This window comes from Bos mutus, chromosome 22 (genome assembly GCF_027580195.1).
Source record: "Bos mutus isolate GX-2022 chromosome 22, NWIPB_WYAK_1.1, whole genome shotgun sequence".
NCBI lineage: Eukaryota > Metazoa > Chordata > Mammalia > Artiodactyla > Bovidae > Bos > Bos mutus.
This window is the reverse complement of record NC_091638.1, coordinates 15,015,808-15,026,557: the sequence shown is the minus strand read 5'-3', so window position 1 is coordinate 15,026,557 and position 10,750 is coordinate 15,015,808. Positions and strand designations below refer to the sequence as shown.

The 10,750-nt window shown below is 57.7% G+C and overlaps 1 protein-coding gene across 1 annotated transcript; it reads left to right on the top strand.

Moving 5' to 3' along the window:
* The first annotated feature begins 861 nt into the window (after nucleotides 1–861).
* On the top strand, nucleotides 862–10,675 carry HHATL (hedgehog acyltransferase like). Its single transcript, XM_070359027.1, is given in 13 exon segments — nucleotides 862–1,027; nucleotides 2,783–2,901; nucleotides 3,321–3,388; nucleotides 3,925–4,038; nucleotides 4,295–4,489; nucleotides 4,838–4,892; nucleotides 4,895–5,046; nucleotides 5,285–5,456; nucleotides 5,988–6,132; nucleotides 6,254–6,289; nucleotides 9,518–9,719; nucleotides 10,116–10,257; nucleotides 10,446–10,675. Coding segments are annotated over 12 exon segments (1,512 nt in total). The 5' UTR covers nucleotides 862–1,027; nucleotides 2,783–2,795; the 3' UTR covers nucleotides 10,571–10,675.
* The last annotated feature ends 75 nt before the right edge of the window (nucleotides 10,676–10,750 follow it).

Below are 10,750 nucleotides of genomic sequence, written 5' to 3'. Positions count from 1 at the left end.
CAGACCCTCACAGACTGAGATCCTCGCCCCAAAGGATCCCAGAGTGGGATCCACCCAGGCTGGATCACTGGGTGGCACTGGCCTTAAGGAGGCTGTGAGGGGCCCTGGCACACTACCCAGCAGGGAACTCTGGGGTCTGGCATCCACCCACGTATCCATCCGACCCACTGAGCTCTGGAGCTGGGGTGGAGTGGCCCTCAGGATATCCCTCTGTATCACGTTGGCTGGTTTGAGGCCTTGGCTACCCCTTCCCAGAATGAGAGTCCTGTCTCCCCCAGAGGAGTCCCAGTTGGTTGGGAGCACTGCTGGGTGCCTACACTCGAGGACCCACTCAAGTGACCCTGCTAGCAGCCCTCCACCTGGCAGCTCCCTGTGGGACAGGGTCGGGGTATGGGGTTCACATCGCTCTTGTCAGTTCCAGTTCCACTCCCCCCCTGCACTGATGCCTGGCCAGGCAGGACTCTACATGCTAAAATGGACCAGCGCAGGGAGCTAGGTGTGGGTGCCCTGAGAATTCACACGTAAAGGTGTGTGCCGAAATTCATGGAGCTGATCATCAGAGTGTGTGCATGGTGTGAGTGTGGCAAGGCAGGGCAGAGCTCACAAGCCTGACGAGGTCAGCAGGGGCACCTGGAAGGCTTCCTGGAAGAGGGGAGTCCTGGCGAGCAGTGAGAGGGAGACACAGGCTCTATGGACCAGGGAAGGCAGGTTGAAGAGAGGTCCAGGTGTCCTGGCGAGAGCCGATGCCAGTGGCCACCCCTTCTGCGCTCCCCCCCACCATCCTCCCTGCAGCTCCCTGTGGCCAGCAGCTCTGCAGCACTCGGCTCTGCTCCACTTTGCTCAGCTCCGCTCCAGGAAGGCCACCTCCTCCCTGCCCTCCTCCTTCCCCCCTCCTCCCGCTGTCACCACTCACCGATCACAGCCTCGAGGGGGTGGGGACCCCAGGGCTGGACACACCCCACCGTGGCCCCAGAGCCCAGCTGATCGGACGGTCGCACGGTCGGACGCAGGACCCCGGAGCCCTGAGGTGGGCAGTGTGCCAGGGTCCCTCACAGCTGCCTCAAGGTCAGTGCCAGCTAGGGATGCAGCCACCACAGGGTTCTTGAGACCCAAGGAACCCACCCCAGGTTCCTCATCCCAAACCTCAGGCTCCAAAGCCAGCTTTACTCCAGGTGTACCTGAGGCGGGCAGGTCAGTGGGCAGGGGGTACTCCTTTGTCCACAGGCGGGCCCAGGTCCGGGGGTCTATCCAGAGAGGTCCCAAGCTGGGGGCCAGCACTGGCCATGCTCACACAGGCCTCACTGGGGACACCCGGCACCGGCCATGGGGAGCTAAAATTGGAAAGTGGCGAGTGGGAGGCAGCTGACAAAGCTATTTCGCAGGCTCTTCACCGTGCTCCGGTTTCAAGCTTCTGCTCCATTAATCCGATCCTCAGGGCCTCCCTGCCCCCACCCGGCCCATGAGAAGGTGCCTCAGCCCTCAGGCCGGCAGTGGAGAAGTCAGGTCGGGCAGCCCCCCGGTAGTGGCAGGGGCAGCGGACTGGCTTCTTCAATGAGAGACTCCAGGGGCCTCACTGAGAACACTCAATCCTGTCCCTAGTCCACTGTGTGACCTTGACAGGTCCCTGCCCTTCTCTGGTCCATAACGCCTCCATCACTGCAACAGGGAGAATGCTGACTTTAGCGGCCCAGAGGAGCTGGTTTCAGAAACAGTGAGGGAGGTTTGGGGGAGGATCTGGGGCAGGACAGGGCTCTGCCAGCCACCTCTTGCTCAGCCCAGACCGAAAGGATGCCTAGACACGTTCCTCCCTTTAATTTGGGCCCATGGGGCCCCTGGGAAGGCCCTAGTTTAGGTTGGAGCAGAATACAGAGGGCACAGGTTCTAACTGAGGTCCCAGAGATGACCCAGGACTCCTGGGGATGAGCTAGGCCCTGGCAGGAGGGAGTGGCCAGGCTCACCCTGAGCCCAACACTGGTCAGCACCTTGGGCAGTGGCCAGCAAACTCCCTGGTGTCTGCCTGGCCCAGCCTAGCCCCACACCCACTACTCCAGGGCACCTCTTCAAATAGCACTCCTCCAGCCAGCTTCCAGGGCCTGAATACAGAGCACTGAGAGAGTGGGCTGGTGTGGCCACGGACACAGGCAGGAACCAGGGACGTGGCAGGCTGGGGCTCAGGGGCTGGGTGGGGTAATGGCGGTCGGTGAGAAGCTAGAGGCTGAATGAGAGGGATGGGGGCTTGGTGCTAGGGCAGGACCTGCGAAGGCCCTGGGAAGTAAAGGCAGCTCAGGAGCAGGTGGGGATCACAGAAGGGTGCCCTGAGGGGGTGGGGTTTTGTCAGAAACTGTGGGAGATTTACTGAGGGGGAGTGGGGATCCTGAGGGCCAGAAATACAACTGAGGTGATGCAGAGGGAATTTCTCCACGTGAAAGTCATCTGAGACCTTGGAGGAGCAGTTTGAGCAGAGGGTGGGGACCGGTCCAGCTGAAAGGTATGGCGGAGTGAATGAAGGTGAAGAAGGCAGGCTGAGGGTGAAGAGAATGCTTTCATGAGCCTTCAGTGGGAAGGGCGGGAGCTAGAGTGGCAGCTAGGATGGGGCACCAGATGGTAGGGGGCCTGGGAGGAGTGGGAGATAGGTGGGGGGGAAGGATGGTATGAGGTCCCCAAGGGGCAGGAAAGGCAGTTTCTCTTCAGAGTGGGGTCCCTACCACCTCAGCGAGGGACCAAGAACTGCGCTAGGCAGGGCTGGGGGCTTCGGGGCCCTCACTCGATCTTTCTCCCTCAGCTCCATCCAGGCTATGGGCATCAAGACAGCGTTGCCTGCGGCAGAGCTGGGCCTGTACTCCCTGGTGCTGAGTGGGGCCCTAGCGTATGCTGGCCGGGGGCTCTTTGAGGCTTCACAAGGTAACAGCTGAGCCCAGGGGCAGAGGGGTGGGACCCTTCTTCCCCGGGGTTCTCAGCAAGTTTCTCTGCCCAGCAAGGTCAGAAACTTAAGAGGCCCCAGACTCAAGGGTAGTCCCTAGGCCCTGAGCAGGGAAGGGGTGGGGGGGGTGTTGAGCCAAATGCAATCACAGGGAGATTCAAATGCGGAAGAATCAACAGAGACCTGGACAGAGCCAGAGCCAGAGCGACAGAAACAGAGAGGCTCAGACACTCAGGAATACAGAGACCAGGCCCCAGACACACAGCGAGACCTAGAGAGAATCAAAGGCAGAGAGAGACCCAGACCCTCTCGCCTCTTCCCAGGGTGGCATCAGCCTTGCAATAGAAGCAGGTATGGGTGTGAAGGGGTCCCTCCCCATGAGGCCACATTCTGTTCTCAGATGGGGCCCACAGGAAGGCCTTCCGGGAGTCTGTGCGACCCGGCTGGGAGTACATTGGTCGGAAGATGGTAGGTTCCCCACACCTCGGGGTACCTGACCGGGGTCCCTGATCCCTGGCACAACTTTCCTGTCCCAAACCTTCTTTGACTGTCCCCTGTTCCCAGTGGTCCCAGATAACAAGAGGGCTCTCAGTGGGGAGGGTCCCTGGCTTGAATTTTAGCAGCCTCAAATCCTCCAGTGGCCCCTCCTCTGTCCTCCTGGGGTCACGTCAAGTCTGCCCAGACCCTGCTCATTTAAGAAACAACTTGAGGCATGCTTCAGCAGGGCCTCCAGCACCATCCTCCCCAGAACACTGCAATAATGGCAGAATGTCAGGCAAGGTGCTGGGCAGAGGGGAAGCTCCGAGGAGCAGAGCAGCCCATATGGGGCCCCTCATTCTTCTCAACCTATCTTCCTGGTACTTGCCACAAGAGGGGAAGGCAGGGACCTTTTGCCACTGCTCTCCACTAATGTATAAGAAGACTCTGGGGGCGGGGAAGGTGCTGGGACCCTGACCAGCCCACTCTACCCCAACCCCACCTTAACCTGCTGGGACCTGCCCCAGGATGTGGCTGACTTCGAATGGGTTATGTGGTTCACCTCCTTCCGCAATGTCATCATCTTCGCTCTCTCCGGACACGTGCTATTTGCTAAACTCTGCACAATGGTTGCCCCCCAGGTGAGCTGGATCTGAGCCACCCCAGCCTCCCCCTCCCTTTCCCCTAGTAAGGGTTGTGGGAAGGCCATCCTGGGGTCCCACTTCCATTTACTTGAAAAGGTAACTGAAGCCTTCTCCAATGGCAACCCACTCCTTCTTGCCTGGAGAATTCCACGGACAGAGGAGCCTGGCGGGCTATACAGTCCATGGGGTGGCAAAGAGTCAGACACAAATGAAGCAACTAACACTTTCACTTTCACACTTTCCCTGTCCACAGCTCCGCTCCTGGATGTACGCTGTGTATGGGGCCCTGGCCGTGGTGGGCACCATGGGCCCTTGGTACCTGCTGCTGCTCCTTGGCCACTGTGTGGGCCTCTATGTTGTCTCACTCTTTGGCCAGCCCTGGCTCTGTCTTGGCGTCGGTCTGGCCAGCCTTGCCTCTTTCAAGCTGGACCCCCTCATTTCCTGGCAGGTGTGTGCTGGGGCAGGGCAGGAGTGGAGGGTGCAGGGACAGGACCCCAAACATCTTACTCCATCCAAACCCTTGGCCTCCAGAGTCTCCCCAAGCATTTCCTTCACTTTCCCAGCTGTCGTCAACCCTTTGATTACAGAGCATGCCTGGCCCATGAGGCAGTCACCTCCACCTCAGCAAAAATGTCCAGCTCTACCCCAGCACTTAACTAGCACTGGGCGGCCAGTGCTGACTGACGCCAGCAGAGGGAGAGGGCAGGACCAGGCTGGGCCCCTGCTGGAAGCGGGATGGGCTTCCCAGAGGCAAGGGGCACCCTGGTGAGCCGGTGGCCTGTTCTCTCCCATCCAGAGCGGGTTTGTAACAGGGACTTTTGATCTTCAAGAGGTGCTGTTTCACGGGGCTGCGGTTTCACGGTGCTGCGTTGCACCAGTTTTGCGCTGGAGAGCTGCGCCCACCCTGACCGCCGCTACTCCCTAGCCGACCTGCTCAAGTACAATTTCTACCTGCCCTTCTTCTTCTTCGGACCCATCATGACCTTTGATCGCTTCCACTCTCAGGTGAGGAGACAGACACACTGTGGGCTCCCAAGACAGGACTGGGCCCCTTCCCCCCACCATGACTGGCAGTGAACCCCTCGCAGGAGCCAGAGGGGCTGGTCTCCACACTCGGGGCAGCCGGGATGAAGCGGCGTCTCCCCTCATCTTCAGGTCCCCACACAGTGACTCACCATTCAGACAGGGCTCCTCCCGCAGGCAGGGCCGGCCTCCCCGCTCAGACACTTGGGCGTCCCCTCAGGTGAGCCAGGTGGAGCCGGTGCGGCCAGAGGGCGAGCTGTGGCGTATCCGGGCCCAAGCAGGACTCAGCGTGGTAGCCATCTTGGCCGTGGACGTCTTCTTCCACTTCTTCTACATCCTCACCATCCCCAGTGACCTCAAGTTCGTCAACCGTCTCCCGGACAGCGCCCTCGGTGGGTGCGCGCCGGGCCCAGCACAGGGACGGGGGCTGGGCAGCCACCTCAGAACTGACCTCTGTGCCCCCACAGCGGCGGAGTCACAGCCATGGCAGCGTCTATGGAAGGGTGGGGGAGCGGGGCTTTGCTCTTTGAAATGCGTGGGACTTGGAGGTAGGCTTGCCTTGTGAGGCCCGGAGGGGTATCCTACAGAGGGCGCCCCACTCCACTTGGGGCTTAGGGATGATTTCCACAGCCCGACAGCATCTCCCCAGGGCCAGCCCCGCCCTCGGAAGTGGGGCGGGACCTCCGCGGAGGCGAGCGGGGCCTCCGTGGGGGCGGGACCTCGTGGGGGCGGGACCTCCGTGGGGGCGGGACCTCTATGGGGGCGGTCCGGGCGCAAGGACCGCCCCAGGAGCTGGTAATTTTCCGTAGGGAAGGGCTGGGCTCAGTTACCACGCTGGATTTGGGAAGGCCCGGGGCAGGGTAGGGGGCGGGAGGAGATGCCAATGTGACGGCCCCCAGGCAGTAACGACCCTCTGTCCGCAGCTGGCCTAGCCTACTCAAACCTGGTGTACGACTGGGTGAAGGCAGCTGTCCTCTTCGGAGTCGTCAACACCGTTGCGCGCCTCGACCATCTGGACCCGCCCCAGCCTCCCAAGTGCATCACAGCGCTCTATGTCTTCGCAGAGACGTGAGTGCGAGGTCCAGGGACACGCCCCCGGTATCCCCACCTTCCCTTAGCCTCTTCCCCCATGCTCCAGAGCTGGGTGCCTGGCCGATTTAAACCCGTCTGCTCTCCTCTCCTCCCACAGACACTTTGACCGTGGCATCAATGACTGGCTTTGCAAGTGAGTTGGGGTGGGGTGGGGTGGCGGGATGTCACAGCCATCCCCCAAGTATCTGAGCAGGGCAGTGTCCGGATGGGTCCACGATTTCAAAGGTCACCCCCTGGGCCAGAGGAAGCAAGGCGGGAGTGAGGAGGTCATGGTAGAGGTTTAAGTGAAAGATGAGGATTTGGACGTGGGTAGGGGCCCTGGAGGAGAAGGAACTGGCAACCCACTCCAGTGTTCTTGCCTGGAGAATCCCAGGGACGGGGAGCCTGGTGGGCTGCCGTCTATGGGGGTCGCACAGAGTCGGACACGACTGAAGTGACTTAGCAGCAGCAGCAGCAGCAGGGGCCCTGGAGGTGAGAGAATGGTGGAGGGGAGACACACAGCAGGCAGCCAGGACAGGGCCTGGCCCTGGATTGAGGGCATCAGGAAGGAGCGGGCGATAACTCCCAGGAAGTCATGTGCTAAGAAGGACTCTAGTTGAAGGGAGAAGGCGGAGCTGGCAGAAGGGCCTAAAAGGAGTGTCAGAGGAGCAGGAGAAAAGTCAGGATCATGGGACACCCTGGAAGCTAAGGGAAGCCCATCCTGGCATGGTGGGGGCAAGCAGGTTGGATGCTGCTGAAGCTAGAGACTGAGCATGAGTGTTGGTTGCCTGCAGGTTTTCAGCGTTTCCCCGGAGACACAGGGGCAGGGGAGGAGAGGGAAAGTTGGGGGGTGGGCACTGAGGAACTGCAGGGAAGTCCCGATGTGGACAACCCCTGGAAGAAGTGTGGCACTGAAGGGGGACACACAGGAATGGCTGAAGGGAGAAGTAGGTGTTTTATAGACAAGAAATGATGAGGCATACTTGGGTGCTGAGGGGAATTATTCAGTAGAGGGAAAGAAGTTGACAATGTAGGATAGAGGGGTGATTGATGGAGGTGGTCCCTGAGAAAGGAAGAGGCAATGGAACCAGTGCCAGGCAGAGGTCTGGCTTCAGGACAGGGAGGAGGAAGAAAAGCCAGTGTGGATGCCAAGAATGGTGGGTGAGTGTGGCAAGATGAGGGATTCTTCCTGAAGCCTTTGGTTCTCTCTGTGAAATAAAAGGCAAGGTCATCAGCTGAGAGCTGTTTGGGGATGGAGGGAGGCAGCATCTATGTGCCTCCCTTGCTTAGATCACCATACACCCACTCATACCTGCAGGAGAGATGAAGGTGGAGTAGCCACTGCAGAGCCTGGGAGAAGAAGCTGACGAGAGAAGCTTTGACATTGATGGCGCAGATAGTGTGGGAGGCGGTGGATTTATGGATTCTAATATGCCAAGGTGTGGCATTCTTCCCATTAGGGTTTAGTTTCTAGGGTGCAGGTGAGGAGGAAGTGGGTGATTTGGGCTTTCCCAGATGGGTGAGAAGGAAGAAGTAAGGGAGAAGGGTGTTTTAGGTTGTGATGATGACTTATTGAATATAAGCCTGTTAAGAAGGGTGGTAAAAATAGAAGGGCATCAGGAGATGAGGACTGTAGGGGGAGTCAATGAGATTGAAGAAGTGGAGCTAGGGAGTCAGATCAGGTGGGGCTGGGTGAAGGATGGGAATCAGGAAGAAGTAAAAGAAGTGGTGAAAAAGTTGGGGTGTGGCCATGGGAGTGGATGACTGGAGTGGAGTGGAGAAGAAGTCACTGGAAATGAGGAGGTCAAGTAACAGAGACACTGGCTATGCAACAGGTCTTCAACCAAATTTATTTAACAAATATTTATTGAGTATCTATCTACTGTGTGCCAGGCACTCACTGTTCTAGTTTCTGGGGATACAGTAGTGAACATGGCAAAGACCCTGAACTCATGGAACTTAGAGTCTAGTGGGGAGAAACAGACCATAAACAGGTAAAAAAAGATAGAGAGAGAGAAATAATTTTAGAGAGTGGTAAGTGTTATGAAGAAAGTAAAAGAACGTAATGGGATAGAATCTTCTTTAGTTGGGGTTCAGGCATGCCTCTGTGAGATGAACTGAGACTTGAATGATAGGCAATTTGGAAGACAGATTTCCAGGCAGAGAGAAAAATAGGTACAAAGGCTTCAAGACAGGAACCAGCTGTGTGTCTCTGAGTGTCAGAAAGACTGGTAAGGGAAAGCACAGTGAATGAGGCAGAGAATGGTGGGTGATGAGGTCAGGGAGGGAGGCAGAAACCAGACAACGTGGGATCTTCTAGCCGTAGGAAGGTGGTTGAGTTTTAATGAGGAACTATGAGGGAGGGTATAATTGTGGAAGTGAGGTAATCTGGGTTACACTCTTAAAAGATGCCTTGACAGGGAAGCCTAGAATGCTGAAGTTCATGGGGTCACAGAGTCGGACGTGACTGAGCAACTATGACAACAAAAGCTGCTGTGTGGACGATGGACAGTAGAGGGCAGAGGCAGAAGCAGGGAGGCAACTTGCTGCTGCTAAGTCGCTTCAGTCGTGTCTGACTCAGTGCAACCCCATAGACGGCAGCCCACCAGGCTCCCCCGTCCCTGGGATTCTCCAGGCAAGAACACTGGAGTGGGCTGCCATTTCCTTCTCCAATGCATGAAAGTGAAAAGTGAAAGTGAAGTCACTCAGTGTCCGACTCGTAGCGACCCCATGGACTGCAGCCTACCAGGCTCCTCCGTCCGTGGGATTTCCAGGCAAGAGTACTGGAGTGAGGTGCCATCATCTTCTCCGGGGAGACAACTTAGGTCCTTGCAATAATCTGTGTAAAAGGAGATGACCTCCTGGACTCGAGTGGTGTTACTGGAGGCATGAGCAGTGCTCAGGACTGAGAGGAGGCTGTGTAATTTGCTCACTTGGATGTGAGCAGAGAGGGGAATTGAGAATCCAAGATGGGACCAAGAGTTCTGGCAGCAACCGAATGGATGGTGGCTGAGATGGGAATGAAGCAGGTTTGGGCAGGGATGAGGGAGTCAGTCATTCATATGAGGTGTCTGGTAACAGTTGGATTTATGAGTCAGGAGATACATTTGAGGCTCATCAGAATAGAGACGGCATTCAGAGCCTTGGCTGTGGATGAGGTCACTTGAAGAAGGAAGGTAGCTGGAGAGGACGGGAAGTTCAAGGCTGAGCCCTCCATATTTTGAAGTTGGATAGAAGCAGAGCAGCCACCTGAGGCTCAGGATATTGAATATGCCCCGGATGATAGTGTTGAGGAAGCTGCCCCCCTTTGTGTATCCTTTGCCCACCTCCCACCTGCCTTTTCTCACACTCCCACCGGTCCCTTTTTCCACTTTTCCTGCAGGTATGTGTATAACTACATTGGTGGGGAGCACTCTGCGGTGATCCCAGAGCTGGGGGCCACCATAGCCACATTTGCCATCACCACTCTGTGGCTTGGGCCTTGTGATGTTGTCTACCTGTGGTCATGCCTTAACTGCTTTGGCCTCAATTTTGAGCTCTGGGTACAGAAGCTGGCAGAGTTGGAGCCCCTATCTCAAATTGAGGTGAGCAGAGAAGGTCTGGGGCTGGGGTTGGCTGGGGCCCTGGAGTGGGTGGCACTGCTGACCTCTGGAGTCTTCCAGCCACACTTGACTCTCAGTCCAGAACTTTCTCACCACCACCCTCCTGGTCATCAGGGCTATGACTCCTCCTGTGGGTGTCTGGCCCTCCCTTACCTTCTGCAGGGTGGGGCCCCTGGCCCTCACTGTGTTGATCAGGCTGCGTCCTCTCTCCAGGGTGCAGTTTCCCATGTTTAACAGAGGGAGAGCTGACGTGTGAGTCTCAGAGACACGGGCATATCCTAGGATCCTGTGGCCATGTGGGCAAGGCCTCTGACTCATTGTATCCTCTTTTCCCCTGGGCCTGTTGCCTCACTGCCAATGTTTTCCTGGACCAAGCAGACCTCTCTGTCAGAGCAGATGTCCCGCAGGGTCCGAGCTGTCTTTGGGGCCATGAACTTTTGGGCCATCATCATGTACAACCTTGTAAGCCTGAACAGCCCTGAGTTCACAGATCTGGTCGCCCAGCGCCTGCTGCTCTCAGGTGAGGGACAGTGGATACAGAATGTGCCCTGCATCCACTTCGAGAATCGTGACCTCCTGAAATGTCCCCACCCCACCGTAATTCCTCAAGGACCCAACAGGGAGGGGACCATCAAGTGGGAAGAGAAGAGTCATGGTGGGGGGGAGGGAGGCTCTGTTCCTAGGACCCATAACCTGTTCCCCACCCAGGGTTCCCCCAGACCACGCTGGCCATCCTGTTTGTCACCTACTGTGGTGTCCAACTGGTGAAGGAGCGAGAGCGAACCCTGGCTCTGGAGGAGGAACAGAAGCAGGACAAAGAGAAGCTGGAGTAGGGGCGGAGGGGAAGAGGGGTGGGTTCTGCTCAGCTCTTCCTGGGCCCTGGCCCAGGCCAGGCCAGATGGGGCCTGACTGATAGAATAAAAGACTTTTCTACCGTGGTTCAGCCATTCCCTTCCCCTTCCTCCCGTGGTCTCCCGGCTCCCTGTCCACGCCAGATTAGGAGCTAGAGGTCC